This window comes from Parasteatoda tepidariorum, chromosome 2, assembly GCF_043381705.1.
Source record: "Parasteatoda tepidariorum isolate YZ-2023 chromosome 2, CAS_Ptep_4.0, whole genome shotgun sequence".
NCBI lineage: Eukaryota > Metazoa > Arthropoda > Arachnida > Araneae > Theridiidae > Parasteatoda > Parasteatoda tepidariorum.
This window is the reverse complement of record NC_092205.1, coordinates 2,375,273-2,396,997: the sequence shown is the minus strand read 5'-3', so window position 1 is coordinate 2,396,997 and position 21,725 is coordinate 2,375,273. Positions and strand designations below refer to the sequence as shown.

The 21,725-nt window shown below is 29.0% G+C and overlaps 1 protein-coding gene across 1 annotated transcript in view; it reads left to right on the top strand.

The window, feature by feature from the left end:
* The window catches only part of LOC107453179 (metabotropic glutamate receptor 6-like), a 76,730-nt gene that overhangs the window by 39,108 nt on the left and 15,897 nt on the right, over positions 1-21,725 (top strand). Inside the window, exons 2-4 of the mRNA XM_016069888.3 lie at positions 10,135-10,289; positions 13,515-13,685; positions 15,881-16,025. Of these exons, the coding sequence (XP_015925374.2) occupies positions 10,135-10,289; positions 13,515-13,685; positions 15,881-16,025 (471 nt within the window). The remainder of the gene's footprint in view (positions 1-10,134; positions 10,290-13,514; positions 13,686-15,880; positions 16,026-21,725) is intronic.

Here is a 21,725-nt window from a genome sequence, read left to right as displayed (position 1 = left end):
ATAATCTATGATACAGACATTTCTGATAAAAAAAATACAACATAATTCTGATAATAAAACTAAAATATGCGGTATTTAAACCATTCATAGGGTCACGGTTTACCAGAAACGGTTATGAAAATTATAACCCTTATTGCCACAAATTTAGAAATAGTCCAAAACTGAAAAGTAGATGTAACGGAATAAATGTTTTTTATGCCTTGCTCTAAAGTATCATGATAAAATCACAACATTTTACAGTATTTATCAAATTGTAATACATATTATAAAACAATATTTTACAGTTAAATTTACCAAAATCATTACCAAAGCGCTTCTGTAAAAGGTGCTCCTATAGAGCCAGAAACACGTTAAATTTTACCATATTTAGCTATACTTTCTTTTCTCGGTGCATAAGTTTAATTTTAAATTTATCTTAGATGTAAGAGCCTCTAGCATTTGATACGTTTTCTTCAAATTCATTAACTGTATAAAGACATTGTAGAAAATAACGTTTTACTAACCTAATAAAAGCCTATAAAATTTTCTAATGACAATAAATATAGTTAAGTACCTTTAAAATGTAAAAAAAAAAACAGTGTTGTTTTCTTGTGACTCAAATAAATCGAAGCCCATTTTATTACGTATTTATGAACGTGCATTTCACCTTATATGACCTCGATGTCTTCACTGAATAAACTTAAAGGAGTATTATTTTCATTATTTCGTGTGCTTTTACCGACCAGAAACGAAGTAAGTTTTATTTTCGAAAACTCATTCGCGTATAAATAAGATCAAATAAATAACTTCGAGATTTAAAATGTGTCAAGAAAATAAATAATATTTGCATTAAATCGATAATTGTAGTGTTAAGTACTAAACGTATTCGATTTCTCGCTTGAAAATATACGTTTTATAAAAGCAAAATAACCTTTTTTGGGGGAAATACGAGGAGGAATGTGAAAACATTATTAAAAAATTGAATAATAACTATTGATTGTCTTGAAGGGATCTACTGACAAAACACAATTTACCCAAAGGTGACAGTTATTGCTTTACAGTTTAACTTAGAATTGTTTCCATAAAAGTGTTTTGCAAGTTTGTGGAGTTTCCACAAGTTGGCAGCAGGATGTACACAAATATCTTATGACCTACGCTGAAACTGTGTTATTGTTTGACTATCACGAGCATTCCTTCAGACACCAGCGGTTACGATGGTTACGCGAATAGCTCACTTCAAATAGGGGTGTGGGGTTTATTATTTGGTTATTATTTGCTTATTATAAGTGGTTATTATAAGTGGTTATTATATATGTTTATTATAAGTGGTTTATCATTAATAATATGGCATTAAGAAATCTTATCCATGCTCTCTCTTTCTCTCTCTCTCTGCGAGTTCTATTCATACGTTACTTAGAAATAGTGCCTTATCTTAATAAATATGCAACAGTAATAACATCTTATAAATATTCCAAGCATTTCTATGATTAAGTTCATTGAGCAAAAATATTTTCTTATAATTTCTAAATAACACAAATATAGCTCTTTGCATTAGATAAAATATTTTTAGTTCAAATAAAACGTTTTTCTTAAGTTGAAAATATGTAATTGCGTTTAACAAATATCTATGTTTTGATTAAAAATACGTAGTTTTATTTGAGAAAAAGAATGCAAAGTTTTGCACATCTTTAGAGAAATTTCAGGGGAATATTCTGATACTAAAATGTTATATGGACGTCCATTTTTAAGTTTATACCAAATTTATTTATTTAGTATTTTATATTATAAGACGATGCAGTAAATTGAAGCTAAGTACATAGAAGTTTACATGCTTATAACGGAGTGAAAAACTTAAATTCAGTTTGAAAATATTTATTATTTTAGCTCATTATTTGAAAATAATCAACATTTTACTCCAGTTATATTTCGAAAATAATTAATATTTTAGTTTGTTATTTCTTCTGAAAATTTTGTTAAAAATATTTATTTAACACTTATATTATCTTTTCTAAAAAGAACATATATTTTAATTCAAAAGTTATATGAATAGAATTTTTCTTTCCAGATTTTTTTTTTGCAATATTATGTTAAAATATTTTTGAACTGATACTGATTGATAAATCATTTAGCTTATTACCTAAAATTAACTCTATTGTTAAGAGCATTTTTATTCTAGTGAAAAGGTAGTTGGGATTTTCAAAATTTTACCTTCTGTAAACTGTTGGCCATAAATTTGAAATTCGGTGCTTATAAATAACGGAATTTATAAATTCTGTGTTAATTAGTTGCAAAAAAACTCGATGGGAAATGATGAAGAAAAAACGAAAGCATAATGCGTTAGAGAAAATAGCTCTTTAGTGTTATCTCTTCTCGATCCCACGCCAATCTTTACTGTTGTTAACAATTGTGGGAATAAAGCATTTCATTTATATATATTTCATTTGTATTTTCTGAGGTTTTCAGCAGATGGCAATACAAATCATGGGAGAGAAAATAACTTACAGCTAAAATTTTAAAAAAATTATGAAGTTGGTGGAAGTATACAAAAATTTTGAAAATAGAAAAAAAAGTTATAGTTTTAAATGGAATTATTTGCTGGTAAATTAGTATTGTAGAATTAGTATTAGCTAGTGAATTAATATTCATTGGATGAATTTTACCACAGTGTTTCAATATTCTTGATTGATTAATATTTTGTTGTTATTTTTTTATTGCTTTTTAACACAAACATACATTTTAGTATTACAATTAACCAGTATATCCCCATATCCAGCTGTTGAAACAGTGTGAAATTCGAGAAGAAACATAAACTATTTTTATTTAAAAACAATACGTAAATTCTCGAAAAAATAGCAAGCTCTTCAATAAAACGGGGTTTGCAATTCAATTCTGATATTCGTAAAATATTTTAAAGTGGTATATGGTCCGAAAAGATATAAAAACATTTTACTGTAAGCACTATGTTTAAAAAAAAGAAAGTCGACCTGAATAATGTATCGAATAAGAGTTTAGTCCGTCGAAAGAAATTTTATGGTTTCAAATGCTTTCTGTATCGCATGATACATTGCTTCAATTTACATTTCTTAAAGCATTGTACCAATTGTATTAAATTTTCAAGAATGCATTGAAATATTTTGCTTCTTACAAATGTATGCGCAATGATTTATAAAGCAATTTAGAATAAATTTTTAAAATTCTTCTCTTTTCTAAATGTTTAAAGTACGCTGTTCAAAATTTCCTGGTAAAAATGGTTGAATAGTAATAAATTTAATTATTATGTTACCATAATCAGCTAAACCAGTTATACAGCCATCAAAAAGACGGTATTCAAACTGTTAAGTGTAAGAAAAAGCGTTTAATGATTGTTTTTTATCTAATACGGTTTAACCAAAATAATTCTATCCACTCCAAATGGGCCCACCTAATGAAGCCATTTTGTTATATGCAGCTGATCACAACTGTAGCTGAGAGGCTAATCAGTCAATTTCATAACTGACTGAACATGGGTTCGAATACCAGCTCTGATACCACAATATTTGTTCTATTCTTTCAATACTTGAAAATTTTCCAGTGCTTCCACTTTTTAATCGGCGACTCTGGACTATTAGAATACGAAACTATCATTCACAAATAATTGGCACAGCACCCACAAATCTCTAATGTCCGTTTACATTTTAAATTTAACGTTTTGAAACTATTCTAGTTGTGAATGGTTACAGAACCATATAATTTTGTATTCACGGTTTTTGACCGTAACAGTAGAAACCGGTTTCAAATCCGCAAAGATAAAAAAATACTCCTAACTATTAATCATATGAATCTGCCGATTATTTTACAACAATTTTGGAATAAAAATACTTACAGTATAATTGATAATTATGCGAAAATGTCATTAATGAGACAGGAAATCCGAGATGTGATGCTACAGTTTTTTTGAAAAGAGAGAACGATATTTTATTTGTATTTGTTTTAACGATTTTAAATAAACAATGTTAATGTTTTGAATCAACAATTTTAATGCTTTTTTTTTTCAATATATGTAATTTAATAAACAATGTAAATATTTTGAGTCGGCAATATTAAGGTTTTGTACTACAATGCCAGTTTTGTTTGCAGTCAGCAATTTTAATAATATTTTATATTCACAATGCTAGTTCCATTTTTAATCAACGCTAATAATATATCAGTGTAAGGTGGATTTTAATGTGAGCAACGACCATTTTTTCCAAATCCTAACAAAGTTTATAAATGATTATCATGTAAACCATGCAAGTTTAAATCAGTGTTAAATTTAATTATGCTAGTTTACGCACTGCGAGGTTCGCATTAAGTTAGTATAAACAACCCTTTTATATCAAGATTTAATCTACCTTTATTTAACTAGGCTTAAAAAATCTTCTGATAGTGAGGATGATCCACCATTCGTAAATCAAGAGTCGAAAGCATTTTCTAAAAGGAATTCTCATACCGAGGATTCTCAAACCGAAACAAGATTTATTTTGATTTTATGACAAATTATTGATACAAGGTTTAGTTGCGCTGACGTTTATGTATTCTCTTAAATACTTTAATAGTGATGATTGGCAGATTATGCAGTTTGAATGACATTCCTTTAAATAACGGAAATCTTTTCACAGTTTTAAATAAACAAGATCTTATCAATTCCATCCATTCAGAAGTCTTTCCATCGATGTCATGAGATCTAACTTATCAGCAAAATGTCTGATGCCGATGATGTAACTAGTACTAGTCGATGATGTAACTCTGACTCCTTCATTTTTTGTGCAAGTGGAGGGTTCGATTTCCTTCGTCGCCCTGGATGTCTTTCTCTGTATTGCACTATCTGCCCTTCTAATGACAAAGGTTTATAAGCTTAAATTGAGCACACAAGCCTGCAAATGTATGTAAATCTAATAAACTAAACCAAACCTTCATTTTTTGTTCCGTAAAGGGTGGCCCACATTTCTCAACCCAATTATGTCTCATCTTTTCTTGTAACGAGTTCATTACAATCCTCCAAAAATCTCTTCCGAAACAGATCCAAAACTGTCGTCTGCTTTTATAATCTCTCTTTTCATTCAGTTTTATTTAGTAATGCTTAAATTAGCTTGATTTTTCACTACTTTTCCCCATTGAAAAAAAAATGTGGCAAAAATATTACGGATTAACAGTTCAAGAAGGGTGTCTCGTCAATACAAGCATTTCTTTGTTGTAAATTTTTCTTTTTGGAAAATTAATTAAATGATTAATAAAAAGAATACCATATCAGAGAATTTCAAAAAGATTCCTATAACAATCAAAAGTCTTGGAAAATCAAATCATCTCTAGTTTCAAAATAGCCCTGTCATAAAATGGTGAACACTGGCCATGACTGCCTCACAAAATACTTGTCCCTTTTCCGCATAATTAGAAGCAGTATCTGTAATCTGGAACGAGTCATGGAAGGTGACCATCTAATCCTTCGCACAGCTTTAAGGTTGTTTTTCAAAGATTCAAAGCTTCGTCATCACAAGAAATTATGCTTTTTTTGTGCATAATATGCAATTTTCATGACTGATGTGAGCTTGGAACAGTTATTCAGGACTGCTAATGCAAGTTCTGTATCTAAAGCTAGTGTTGGGTAAGCCTATTCTGCAAATGACGCAAAACGTTAATATGTAGAAACGCCACAGTCTTATGGAAATTAAAATCTTTTAATATTTAAAAATTTACTCCAATGCTGCATTATCTGAGCTTATTAAAATTTCAAAAAACTAAGAATAAGGTAGTGATCTCATCGAAATTGGCGATTTTTAAAAAAAGTTCAACGGCTTTTAAAATATTTAAGTTAATTCGTTCGTTCTAAAGCCCAGATAATTCTTCACTGGAAGATGATATATATAGTTTAAAATCATCATTTTGTTTCAAGTATAGGCACTCAAATTGTGGCTTTTTTTTCGACAGGGCGTAAAAAAGCCATGTTAATTAAACGTTCGCTTGTGGACGTCTACTGCAGGGCCAGGGGCATTTTGGATTTGTAGGTTATCACTACAGCTGCTACTCTTGTTCTCTGTTTTTTTTTTCTCTGCGTTTGTTTTCCATATGGTTCTTTGTATTTATTACCATAGCTGTCCTCTAATCTTGCCTTTAGAACTAAAAAAAATACCAAAATATATAAGAACATTTTAAAAAGTATTTCAATTTCCAGGCGTGGTAGTAATGTCGCAATCACCTGACGTTATTGAATCTAAAATAATGGAACGTTGATTATTTAAGAAATGTTTCTTCACATACTTTTATTGTCTTATTAATATTTAGTAATTGTTTATCATTTTTTACTTAATAATCATAAGTACTTGACACTAAAAACAATTGCAAATATAAGTGTCCTAACAATAAATACATTGTTAGATATTTCTCGGCAAAAATAGTTAAATAACAATTTATTTAATTATTATTTTACCATTTTTAAACAAAAAAAGTCCATAATAACTATAAATAAGATGACATTCAAACTGTTAACAGTGAGAAAAATCGTTTATTAACAGTTTTTCCCGAATAAGGCTAAACAACCTAAATTTATCTCAGCAGCTAGACCCACCTAATAAAGCCACTTAGTATTCATAATTCATAGCTGAGAGTGTTAATTTGTCAATATCATGACTGACAGAAAGGGGTCTTGGATCCCAGTGTTGTCACCCGAATATTTTCTCCATTCTCTTCAAGACATGAAGAGTTTCCAGTGTCCTGTAGTCCCCGATTTGTGACCCTGTACTGTAAAAATACTCTCATTCACGTATACATGGCACCGTAAAGCTGAACACAAAAAGTCCAGTATTTTCCATTTCTTACAATAAGTGAAACAGCCAGATAAACTAATTAAACCGTATTCCACGGTTCGTAAGATAAAACACAACTCAACCACATTCTAACTCCAATGCCTATTACCTAACTAAAGGTCTTTTTACGATTCTGAAACCACGCTAATTGTAAATGGTTATAAAACCATGTAGTTTGTATTCATGTTTTTTAGCTATATCTGTTGTAAACAGTTTCAAAACCGTAAAGGTAAAAAATATTCCTTACCGCAAACTTTACTGCTGATTGTATAAATGGACTAATGTCGGTTATTTTACAGTAATTTTAGAATGAAAATTTTATAAGTATACCTTTCAAATTAATTTTAAAATTTAATACATGCATAAGAAAAGATAATGTAAAAACATTTTAATATTAATGAGTACAACTTGTCATTCTGATACTGTGAATTTCTCCAATATATTCCTTACTCATATCTATAGGAAGAATAATTTCATTTTTAACTACTAAGTGAATTGAAACTAAGTGATAAATTTCACAAATATTTTCCTTTACTTCCTTTTAACCGAGATTTGAAGGTTGAGGAATTTGTTTGACCTCCATTTCATAAATATAATATTGATTTTATAAATTCCTAACCATGATTCTTTTTTTTTCTTTAAAGTTCATCTATACAATCTTGAGTAATAAGTTTCACGCCACCTTCTACATCTAACAGACATGCTTTTATTATTATTTTTTAAATTTTAAGTGGCTTTTGAAACGACACTTTCTTGTTCTTCTTTAAGCTTCCTAGGAAAATTTTAAAAACTCCGAGAAGGGGAATTATGTAAATTTAGCCTTTTTTTGACGCAGTAATGTAATCTTCGTATTTTCTTCTCATAAATATGTATTGTTTGAACCTCTTAAGTTTTAAATTCATATAAAATATAAGAGTTTTATCAAGAGGTTGATGGAATTTTTTGAGTGCTGTGGAAAAAATAAATAATGAATGCTTTATCAAAATTCAGAAATGATTTATTTCAAGACAAAAATTTCCTTATAAAATAAGTTATTTTAAAATTAATGAATCTAGATATTTAAATTTTATATAAATCATTTTATAATAAAGCAACATTCATAAAAACGTATCAACTGATTTAAAAATCATTTATTATAACACATATTTCTAATAATAAAAGGAAGAGGTAATCTGCGTTTCTGTTTGTAGCTATATAATTCTGAAACCGGTACTAGATTTGGACCGTGAAATCTGGAGCTTTAGTGAAAGAAGAAATTTTAGCACTCGATCTTAAAAACCGTTCAAAACTATCTCTTAACAAGTTATAAAGAGATGTTCGAGAAATTAAAGTTCCTCTTTGTTTTAAAATTAGCCATTGTTCGAATTAACAGAAGATGATTTGGTTTTTCAAATATCTAAAGGATAATATCAGTGATGTTTGCTAGCTTTTAGCCCTATTCAATCCCGTTTTTTAATGTATTTTATTAGTAATATCAGGTATGTTCAATGATCAACGCGAATGTCATTATAGGTTTATATCACTGAATAAGTAAATTTTAAGTAATCTGAAACCAGATGCTTGTTTTGCTTATGATTAATTAATTAAAACATATATTTATGTACAAAGTAATTTAAAATCAATTTGACATAAAAAAAATTACTTATGTACTGAAGAACAAAATATAATGAGTAAAAAATTGCTATACGATTATTGAAGAAAATAATTATTTTCGTCAGTAATATTAGAGTAATTGTTTTAACGAACTGAGGAACAAATAAAAACTACCAGAATTTGGTAATGTTTACCAGAATGATTTTGGTAAAATTTAGAAAAAATATATGGTTTAATAATTCGTTACAAAATTTGGTAAATAAGATAAAATTTTTAATTTTATCATGACACAGTAGAGTATGGTATAAAACAGCTTTTTAGTTTGATTTCTTACTAAATGTGCGGTAATAAAAATTGTAATTTTGAAAATCAGAATTTTTGGTAAACCGTTACCATATGAACCGAAAAATACTGAATTAATGGTTTAAATACCGTATATTTTGGCTTCCTTCACCAGACTTATAATTTGTTTGTTTCTTTTTATACCAAAAATGTCATTGCAATACAATACGGTATTATAATATTTAATAATTTATTCATTGTAATTTTTAATAATTTTGTCTTTGTGCAGTTAACATCCGCAAGTCAAATTAAAAAAAAATCATTGTTGCAAAATATATATTTTTTTAAATTTGTGACTCAAAATTCACCCCTCCTTACTTCAAATTTTAAATATTAATACAGTCCTCGATCAGAAACCTTGAATCAACTGAATATTTATTCTAGCTTTTTTATATTGTTAGGTAAGGGAGGAACTATAAGAACATGTCTTATAAAATTGGTGATATTGCACGAGAATTCCTTTTACGATTCGATTTTTTTTTTTTGAAAAAAAACTTCATTCGGTTTATGCGGTTAAATTTATTTTTTCATTTTCGTATTTTTTGCTAAATTTGTGGAAATAAGGACTCTAAGTTTGGAAACCACAATTTCCTGCTCACTGTTAGCATATAAATGGAAAAATAATCAAATGAATGCTTTAAATTCCGTATATTTTGATTTTTATTATCAGAATTATGGTATTTTTACCAGAACTCTCATTACATTACGATAAATATACAGGAATTAGTTTTCTCTGTGTCTATTTCAATTAATCAACTCAAATCATTATATGTATTGCTTAATTACTAATTCACTAAATTTAATCACAATTGCACCTCATAATGCATTTTAAAGTTAATTACACAATACAAATTTTTAGGAAAAGCGTCAGTTAAGATTCGTGTTTTTTAATATCCTTTAAATACGGATTTAATTTTGAAAATAAATACATAATAATAATATCTCTACTAGTTAACGAAAATAGAACTTAAAATCTTGGAAGCAAATTAAATTAATTGAATGTATTTATTAAGAACATAAGATTAGAATTGAATACCAATTACTTTTTTAGTGTTAATTGGTTATACACTGTAAAAAATTCCGAATGAAATCATTGTAAAATTTTATTGTCACCCTGAGTGCAGCATTCGTAAAGTCCATTTCACAGCACTCATTTTCATCATAACATTTTAAGCTCTAATTTTCACTGTAATATTTATCTAATTATTGTTATTCAGTAATTTTACAGACACTATTAGTGTAAAAATTTCTGTATATCACATGCTTTGTTCCGTAAAATATTGTAGTGAAAATGATTTTTAATAAAAAGTACCATCATTCTGAGTGCCGGTACTTTTTACAGTAATTTGATTATGAATTTTTGCAGTGTATCTTCACATAATGACTTTTAAAATCTTTCCAGGTTCCATCAGCAATATTGACGATGGAACATACAGATGTCCAGATGGATCATCCCCCTCGATTCGGCACCAAAGGATATCTGGAGTTCTCGGCGCAGCTTCAAGTGTTACTTCAATTCAAGTGGCAAATCTCTTGCGACTTTTTAAAATACCTCAGGCAATAGAATCTATAATTGAAAATTTGTTCTTCAAAATTTTTTTTACCTAAAGTAATAAAATGTATAATTGAATTGTTTTTCAAAACAATGTTTTAATTCAGGTAATATAATGTAAAATTCAAAATTTGTTTTTGAAAAAAATGCTTTACCCAAGTAATACAATGTATGATTAAATTGTTTTTTAAAAAAATTTATTTTTACTTCAGGTTATAAAATGTAGAATTGAAAATTTGTTTTTAAAAAAATATTTTTCATAGGGTAATATAATGCATAATTAAAAAATTGTTTCTAAAAAATTGTTTTATCTCAGGTAATATAATATGCAATTGAAAAATTGTTTCAAAAAAAATTTCGGATACACGTATTTACTAAAAGATTTTCTATTGATAAAATAAACTAGAGTTTTATGTATTGTGGTTGAACCTAAACATAGTTGCCGCAACTATAATTTTTATTAATTGTAAAAGAGATCTATTTAAAAACAATTTTTAAAGAATTCCGAATTTTTATGGATCAGATTTATAGTTAAAATAAACCGTAAATTACTTATTTAAACATTGCATCAAAAAATAACCATAATGATCTAAAAATATAATAAAAAATTGGCGGAATAGTGTATCGTCGGTCTGATTTTCTTCGAGGAGATTGCAGCTGCAGGTCCTGTCATCTGCGCCGTTAATGAAAAGCGGTATGAAGCACTTTTGCGTAACCTTATCCTTCCGGCACTTCGGCAGCATCAGTGTGTGGATCATGCAATATCCAAGCAAGACGGCATTCCTCCGGACATTGCTACTCCTGTGAATCAGCTGCTGAGTTCTCATTTGGAAGATAGTAGGATCATAAACCGCCATTTTCCAGCAACGTTGCCGCCACGTTCCCTTGACTTAAACCCCTGTGATTTCTGACTTTAGGGGTACCCGAAGTATGTTGTACGGATAGAGAACCTAGCCGATTTGCAGGCAATCATCACACACCACATCCATTGCATAAGTACAAATACCCTCCGACCTGCTGTGGAGCATACCGTTTTGCGCTTCCAATTAGTAGTGGAACAAAGTGAAGGTCAAATCGAACAACTTATACCTTAATCATCAATAAGAAGTTGGTTCTATGAGGCTCTTTTTTTTGGTATTATTACTGTTGTAGTAGAAAACACGCATTATCGTCTTTTCGCTAATAATGTTTTAGTAAACCTCTAAACTTTATTAATTCATTTTGGCTAACATTACACAGACAGCTCCATCGATCGTTGAATTTTGGAACGATTTCTTGTCCTTTGCCAAGCAAAATTCCATTGCCTCATGAATGTTTACTAAAATATCAGGTCATTCTGGCTAGTGCTTTTAAAATTATAGATTTTTGCAATTGCAACTTTAATTATAATTACTAAAAATGTAGTAATTATAATTTTATGTCAGCACATTTTACTACTGTGTTAAACGTATTGAAATGAAAGGATGCATGGATTTAGAAAAATAATCAACTATACTTTTGAAAAAACTGAGAAATACGGAATGCGCAATACAATAAGATTTAATAAATGAGAAGTAATTTTACTATTTAACAATATATGACGGTAATCTTATTATCATACAATAGTTTGAATTTGAATCAGTTTTTATCTCTTAATTTTTTTATATTTTCAAAAATTTCGATATCGATATTGTTGTTCGTGGAACTTGAGAAAGACAAAAACAGTTACCGGCAAATTAAATTTTATTAAAATCTAAATTGTAAAGTGCACATCATGCAAACACAGTGCAATGTGAAAAACATCTCTCAGTCATTTGCATAGTTGATTCTTCTATCGGGAAATAGCATATGTTGCACATCTACATGATGTAAGATGCGCAACTTACGTGAGAGGTAAAAAAAAATAGAGTTGGTCAGACATCTGCAGCAAATATCAAAATTCATATCCCGCAGCATATAATCTCTCTCTAAAATATATTATTTTTTTACGTTATCGACAACTAGTAAAACGCGAGTTTATAAAACGAAAACCCAAGAAAGGTACGATGTTCTAAAGCAATGGGTGATAATTTATTCGAAAGAAAAATAGTGCAAAAAGTCCTTCAAATTGCTATAATTTCTGAACAAATAGGAATTACAAATTAATTTCATAATTTATAATAGTCCTATCAGCAAGTCAAATTTCAACTCTGCAGTTGAATTTTACCTGGCAGTAGAGTGCTCGACGCGTTATTTTTTACTACAAGCTTAATAGTTAATAATAATTGAATTAATAATCGTTACGTACTTCTTTTCCATCCCACTTCCTGCACATTTTTTACACACTTTCGCAATTTTAAGCTTCTAAGTCATAGTTTTTACACGGTAAAATAAAATGTAACGCAAAGCACGAAACGAGAAAAATTATTCACAAAAAATTACTCAGAAATTACAACAACTTTCGGACGAATTATAATTTTGAAAAATACTCTGAGTTAAGTTCACAAACAATTATGGCCTTTTCAGCATGCCACATTTAATTTCTGTAGTAGCGTCTTTGCGACCTGTAGCGTCACCCGTATAGAATTTTTTCCTTTGAGTTTAGCTCTAAATTCTCGAACTAATTAGTGAATGCTAAATAGTTTTTTATTCAATCATAATTCCTGTACAAATTTCTGAACACCTAAGTAATTTCAAAATACTAAGTTTTATAGTTTTTGTGTAGCAAGCCAAACTGTAACGTTAAAGTGAACAGCCAAAATAACGGCAGTCACCTTTGTGACTTTTTTAATGTTGAAAGATCAAAATAAATTTAACTTTGTTTAAATAGCAAAATTATCTTCTTTATTACTATTTGTAATCCCTGTACAGGGTTCTATACACCTTAGTAGTTTCAAGTTTCTGAACCCGAAAATTGAGCACCCGAAACAGCGGCGGGGGTCTTTACGATTTTTTAACATGGAAAGATAAAAATGCATTCTACTTTGTTTCAATAGTAAAATGAGCTTCTATCGATGCTTATTTTTAAAAGAAAGAAAATATCTCTCTCTTTGGCTAATTTTGAGCTTAGGTCGCTGGGTTACCAAAGCGGGGGAGCCAACGCTTCTGCAGATGATCAAAATCGCGATCATCCTCATTGATATTTCCCTGACCGATACCAATAGTCCATTGAGCAGCTCTAGTGCAACGTAAATAAAGTACCTACCTCTTTGGATATTTTATTCTAATTTTAAACTGAGTTAGTAATAATAATAATGTCTTTGTACTTTTAGGTCAGCTTTTTTTCCACAAGTCCCGAACTAAGTAACAAGCAAAGATTTGAATATTTTTTGCGAACTGTGCCATCTGATACAAATCAAGCTGATGCAATGGTGCAAATTATTCGGAGATTGAACTGGACTTATATATCAATACTTTACGAAGAATCTAACTATGGGATACAGGTCAGTTCTGCCTTATTTCTGTCTTTACTTGCATTTAAATCTTTAATAAGAAACAGTAGCATTGTGCATTCTAATTTAGTTGAGTTTAAGAATGTAGAGATTTAAAAGTCAATCATTTTAAACTGAGTCTAGAAAACTCTCTGTGACGCAGGAGGGGCAGTTAACACACTATTAGAATTTTCAATCTAAAATTACGGTAAAACAACCGGTAGCAGTCTGTTCATCCGATTAATCACAAAGTTTATAGTTTGGAACATTTTTTTTTATCTTTACGATTTTGAAACTGTTCAATACAAATACAAATCTGTACGGTTTTGTAACCATTTGCAACTAGCATAGTTTCTAAAATGAAATTTACACTGACATTGGAGTTTTGTGGGTGCTGTACTATTTATGCGTGAATGATAGTTTCATATTCTAATAATCCAAAGTCACTGGAAACACTTCATGTATTGAAGAAATGAGAGAAATACTACTGCATCAACCCTGGGATTTGATCCACTGTTCAGTCGGTCATGAGATTGACCGATTTACTCCTTCGGCTACAGCATGTATCTAATAGATTGGACCAAAAAGACTTTAGAAGGTGGACCTAGTTGGCGCAAATTGAATTCTGGTTGCTTAACCGTATTACGAAAAAACAATCACTAAATTTTTTTTTCTCACATTGAACAGTTTCAGTATCATATTTTTTTTTATAGTTTTTTGACAGTATTTGCTGAATATGGCAAAATAACAATTAAATTAATTCCTATTTTTCCGAGAAATTTCCATCAGAGCACTAATATTTAGTGTGCTTTTAAAAAATAATATTCCTTAATACCGTTTCTTAAACTATCTAACTAAAAAAAATTTTTACCGTGAATTATTAAATATGCTTTGTTGCTTTATTCTTAGGTTATCTTCGAATTATTAAATATATTATGAAAATTAACATTAGAAAATAAATAAATTCAAAACTCATTTAGTGACGAATTTGAGCATTTTTCTATTTTATATAATTATAACTGAATAATTCTGGTACGGTGACTCGGTCTAGCATATTTAATTTTTATATTCAGAAATATTTATTTTGACATAAATTTCGGAACATTTACATCATAAAACAAAGGTTTACAGTACATGTATGCTATCTGTAAAAACATTTTCATGTTTTTAAATATAGAGACGAATTTTTATAATATTTTAATTTCAATATTTTCATATTTTCACCATTTTGAAAGTCATCCGTTCGTTTAAAAACTTAATCTTTTCATTACAACCGATCAGTTTAATGTCTATCTTCAAAGAAATTTTAGGATAATTCAGGTCATTTCTAGTTTATTTAATAAATTTCTTTTCTTAAGAAAAACTTGCACGTAAATAATGTTTTTATTATTTAAAAAGAACATATGGTTATACTGTTAAAAAATTTCAAAAATCTCAGATTTATCATTTCTTTTTTTTTTGTAAAAAGATAATAATATTTGGTTCAATTAGTGAAATGAATGTTTAGAAATATTTTATAATTCTTAATATAGTGAGTTGTGCATAAATATGTATTGTATATTGTATTTAAAGGTTTGTTTTTGAATATTTAAGAAGCAAATGACGTGTATATTAAACATAGAAAAACTCAACGGACGTACTTTTCAAATGTAAACATACATTTTTTAACTTTGTTCGAAATATAGAATATAGAAACGAGTAAGATCGCTATAAAATGCAAATTATTGTCTGCTAAACCTGAAAATGTCTCGAACCCGAATTCGAACCCGATTCACCTCATTGGAAAGCGAACCCTCTATCCTCTGAACCACCACGGCTCGCACGTACATAAGTGCTAAAAAATCATTATTGGCTAAAAGCTAAAATAAACTATATTTGCTAAAACCATGTGGTAACGGAGCCTTAGCCTTCCTCCCTCCAAAAATGTGGGTTTGTATCAACCCCCCAAGTGTCGCTTCTGCATAAAAGATTAACACGGTGTTGGATTTTATTCCTACAGCACATAGAATATAACGTTCAAAAATTTGAAAATTGTCTGAAGAATGCACGAAAGAAAAAGACTGAAATGCCATTAATTTTTTATGGGACTTTTATATTAAATTACATAAAGTGAATTAATTTTTTTTAGTTAGAAAATTAAATTTTAGTTTTGCTTGAGACATTAAAAAATGAATGAAACTAAAAAAATATCAAATGTATTTTTACAGGCTTTCACAGTATTAGAAGAGTTGCTATCTAAGAGTGAGATATGCATTGCTGTTAAAGAAAGACTCACAAAGGACTCGGGAGTTGCTGGTGACTCATATTACGATAACATCGTTCATAAGTTAATGGCCAAGCCTAGTGCAAGAGGTACGTTCAATGCTAACAGAAAATAAATTATCATAATAAAATTTACATTGGTATAAAAGTATTAATTTTAAATATAGTTACGTAAGATAAATTCAGTCTGTCATGAATAATTCCAACTAGTTTATTTCGTAATTCTAAATAATTTGAGTCATTTGCTCGATTTCAGCGTGGAGAAAAAAATTCTGCCACAATTACCGTACTGTATGGTAATGACAATTCTAATAAAAAAAAAAACATCGTTCCGGCTAATAAAACCAAAATAAACGGTATTTTCCATCCGTGTGGCAACGGTTTACCGGAAATTCTGGTTTTCAAAATTATAGTTCTTATTAAAATTCATTTGGTAAAAAATATAAAATGGGAAAGTGAATTTCAACGAATAAAAGTTTGTAACTGAAAAAACAAATTATGCCATAATATAAAAGTGTCAAGAGAAAATTACCAAATTTTACCGCATCTACTAAATTTTATCACGCATTATAAAACCATATTTTATTGTTACTTATATCGAAATCAGACCAAAGCTGTTTGATAAAAATTACCCAGCTTTACGGTGCATCCATAGAGTCCAAAATGCGGTAAATGTTATTATTTTCTAGTAGTTTTGACCTTACTTTTTTTTTCTCAGTGTTTCTGTTACGAGTGCAATAATCAGTTTCGAGGTACAGAATAATTAGACAATTGATAATAATTCTCATTGTAGTAATCTACCGTCGTCTCCTATAGTTAAATAACTTATTTGTGCCTTTATGCATTATGTTCTACTTAACTATATTGTATTCTAAAGATACCTGTTGTCCTTTGGATTTATTTATGTAGCTTAACTAACTTTTATAATTTCACATGAATATAGAGGATGATTCAAAAACGTATGGCCAAACTAAAAGTGCAAAGCTTTTATAATTTCACATGAAAGTAACTTTTATAATGTCACATGAATATAGAGGATGATTCAAAAACGTATGGCCAAACTAAAAGTGCAAAGCAGGCATATAAAAATCACAAAGTAACGCGACAAGTTGCTAATGCTATCTGTAGTAAATTGATTATTTGTAAATTATTCTCAATATACAAAGAAAATGAACAAAAATCATTATGCACTACTTAATAGATGCTGCGTTTTCACGCATGATACACTTCTACGACCAATGCTACAAGACTAGATGCTCAAAGATTTTATTAGACTTATGGAGACACGCATTACATCGATTCTTCAAGGAATATTGCATCTTCTCAAACATTCAACATAAATTTCGGATGTGCTTTTAATACTCCCCTGCAGAGCATAAGTTTTCAAATGATGCATGGCTATTTTTGCTTATGTTTCATTTTATTGTATAAAATTTGCAATTATCACGGTGATGTTCGCTATGTGATTTTTCATTCCTTTATGTCCTGCTATGCTTTTTTATTTTCACCATGAATTTTTTTTCCGTCATCTTGTATAGTTTTCAAATGAAGAAAAAGAAAATGAAGGAAATAAAGATGAAAATATGACCACCGAAGCCGACGTCTTCAGGGGGTACCGGCCCCGGTAGCCATAAAAACAAAACCATTTCTAATTGAGGGAGAAGCAAATGCTTAAATTAACTCCCTCAGTACCCCGATGGTTTTGTATAGAAGTCCAGGAAAAAAAACATGCAATATAAATAACAAATTAAGAAAAGGAACTCAAACAAAATCATCAGAAAAATAAAAACTCACATATTCACAGGTCAGACATCAATTTCTCAAGCAAGCTGAATAAAAAGCTTCAAGCAAGCATTCGGCTTGCTTGGGAAATTGATGTCTGACCTGTGAATATGTGAGTTTTTATTTTTCTGATGATTTTGTTTGAGTTCCTTTTCTTAATTTGTTATTTATATTGCATGTTTTTTTTCCTGGACTTCTATACAAAACCATCGGGGTACTGAGGGGGTTAATTTAAGCATTTGCTTCTCCCTCAATTAGAAATGGTTTTGTTTTTATGGCTACCGGGGCCGGTACCCCCTGAAGACGTCGGCTTCGGTGGTCATATTTTCATTTTTATTTCCTTCATTTTCTTTTTCTTTACTGCTACTTTTTTCTGAAATTTCTGCTGCTTTTTAGCACATTTTTTTCAAAGAAGTTTTTTCTATTTAGAATTTAAAATATTTGTGTTTTCTTTTAGTATAGTTTTTAAATGAACTTATTGTTTTTGGCTCTTTACATCAATGTAGACTAATTCTAAATTTATATATAGCCAATAGCTTTAATTTTTGCTGAATAACTAACTGCTTGATAATAAAAGTACCAAAAACTGCAATTCTGTGATATTTTTTCGTGCAAAGACGTTGAGAAGACGGAAATCAGATGTGGTTGGAGTTATATGGTATAATCCACTAATTAAAGATTGCGATGAAAACAGGATAATGAAAATGACTGCTAAGATGAAAACTGGATCAAATTTATAATAAAACTTTTATTTAGTATTCGTAGAGCTCGATACACAAATTATAATTTTATCCATAAGACTTTGCAAGTAAAATAAATTTTGCATAATGATATTAATAAGGACAGGTTACAGGAGATAAATCCCACTGACCTGGCTAATCAAAGGCCAAATTGAAAAGTAATTTAATTGTTCCCAACAGACAGTTAGAATCATGAGAAGAAATCCATGGTTGGAGATTTTTCGAAAAAAAAGCACTGCCAAAAATCTAACCAACACCCCATAATCAGTATTAGGTTTGAAAATACTTTGGCGATCGCGAATCGCCAGCAAGACTGGAAGAATTATTATAACAATGTAACTGAAACATATTTGTGGAAGGAAATTTAGGAATAAAGATTTATAAATAGATTTTTGTTTTGGATTTTGCGCGACAGTGAAATAATGAGTTTACATGAGTATTGAAATAGAAAGTAAGTCGTTACATTGATAGAAAAGAAAAGAATAAAATATTTTTTGTTCGCTTTTTATAAATTTTAATTATTATAAGTTAATTTTATAACTAATTGATTTGTATTAATTAAAATTCGATTAAAAATGATTTAAAAAAAAGTAGGTTTAGGAAATTTACGAAAAAATTAAAAGCTAGGAAATATGTAATGCCCATTGTGGCATCATAGACGGATGGTTTTGTTGCAAGCAATTTTTTTACGAATTTAGGAGTATCTGAAAGAATACTTTTAGGCTTTTCTATTTCATATCTTTACTTGATAAATTTCTATCGAAACAAATTTTCACCTAGTGTTTAACTTGGAAAATTCCCAATAGTTACACGCCAAATTATTAAAATACGTTAAAACAGCTATTTTAGAGGCCATTTGAATGCATTTTTTGGTGATATCACCAAAAAATTAAAACGTGAACTTTAGGGTGACTTGGAAAAAATAAAATTAGCAATTAAAATGAACACAAAACGCGGGCCTATATTTCAAGGTACACTACAGCAGCGAACGTTGACATGAGAAACACCAAGCATATACTAATATAGCCATGTTATCCTGAACACTTAAAAATTGTTCATATCACGAACGTAAATGGTTAAAATAGAAAAACGATTATTATTATTATTTGGAAGTGAGGTTCTCTTTATTCAAATGACTGGAACTGAAAAATTAATTTGTCGAACATCAATTTTTCTTAATTTTTTAAATTCTGCAAGAAATTTTTCAGTACTTACAATCAGAATTTGTTAGCTGTAAAAACTCCGTTTAAACAATTTCTGAAACATTTATACGAAAACGAAAACCTTTCCTTTTTAAATTTCATCTCGAGAATTTATCAATTTTGTTTAAACTTCATCTCGATAATGACAGTAAAAAAATCACATTTTTGTTTGTTGAGCAAATAAATTTCTTTAAAACTCAAATTACCTAAACGTTTTATAAAAATATTTAAGTTCTGCATTTTTAAGCGAAAATAGTATTAAATAGAAGAAAAAACCTAATTTTTTGAAAGACTTAAAGAAATTAACTTCGAACTAATTAAATATCCATCAAAGCTTTTTATTTTTACTTGAAGTATTGACAAGAAAGTACAAACAATGTCTTTTAAATTAAATATGTTTAAAAGAATGAGGGAATGAAACTTTACAAGTGAATCAACACTTTCAATTTTTTATTGTTTCATAATATAATGTTTAACTTATAATAAATAATTCCAATACAAATTTGAATAAGTTTTTATTTATTATCACGAATCAAATTAATTTGTAATCACGAATTAGGATCAAAATATAAAACTCTGTTTCTAATCAATAACTATATTTTAAGCAAGAATAAAGCTGCCGATCATTTTTTTTTTTGATTTCTAATGTAGTTGAGTCCTGCTCTTCTGCAGACATTTTTATTGGTCTGTAAATGACACGTGACCTTCATTTTCTTTCTAGAATATTTTTAAGAAGTTCTATCTTGGAGTTAGTAATTTTTTCTAGACTTTAGGTAGGGTTTAATCAATCCCTAAAACAAAAGTAAGCTGTACTTTGAACTAATACGTTAAGTTCAGATATTGCAAATTCACTGTTTTTTTTTTTATAGAAATCAATAATAGCGCATAATAATGCAAATCAATAGTTTCTCCTGAAAGCAATAAATATTTTAAGAACTTTTTTTTTTTAATATTTCTTCTCCAAAAAATTGCTCAGCTCTGAAAAAAAAAAGAAGTGAAAAAGAAAAACGCTAGCATTGTTTACTAAATGCTTTTTAATTTATTCCTCCAATGGTTGAAAACAATCATGAATTATATATTAATAAAAAAAGTGACAGAAATCATTAAAATTTATTTAATATAGATTTCCACAGAGCTGTGGAATCGGAAACGAGAAGTCGGAGTCAGCGAAAGTTTGAAGGAGGAAGCCCACAATTTATTTATTTTTTTTACTCCCTTTTCCGCGAAAATTTTAAAATAATAAATATTGGGTAGTTCAGAAAGTAATCATGTTTTTTTCTCCTACAGAAGCTGTAATTATATATTTTCACAACAAAAATTAAACTGTTTACGCAGCAAACTTAAGCACAACAAACATCACATTTACGCGGCAAAATCATTATATATTTTGACAGCTAATACAGCTAAGCTTGTTTGCGAAAATGTTCTTTCAAATATAGAAAGTTAAACGTAGCACTTTTGGCATATTTTACTTTTTCACTACCGGAAAGTTAAAAATGCTGTTCTAGCAAGAAAATAATTATCCGGTGTATGGGGAGAAGATGTATTAGAAAGGGCGCCAGTGTGAAAACTAGTTTGCGAAATTTCGATCCGGCAAAATTTTGATTAAGATCCATGAAGATGTTCCACGTCAATTTAAGCTGAAGAAGACACAATAAAACCATTAATAAATGCTAACTGGTTAATAACAACCCATGGGATCACTGAGAAATTTTTTTTATCGAATCCAATCGTTCATGATCATTTGATAAATCTCCCATGTAACATGGTACGTAAACTAAACGTAAATTATTGGAAATTGGTAAAGTCAGTACACTTTATACGTAATATTGACGGAATGATATTACCAATGAGATATTTGATAAAAAAAACGCTTTGGTGTATTAACGGAATGGATTTTACCAATGGTTAAGCTTTCGTATATTTTATGAAATATGGATAAAAGAATATTTACTATTTACAATTAGTAGAAATGATTCTGTGTATTTCACGTATTGGTTAAGTAAATATTATGTAAAAATAACTTACTCATTCTAATATATTCTAACATATATATATATAAATAT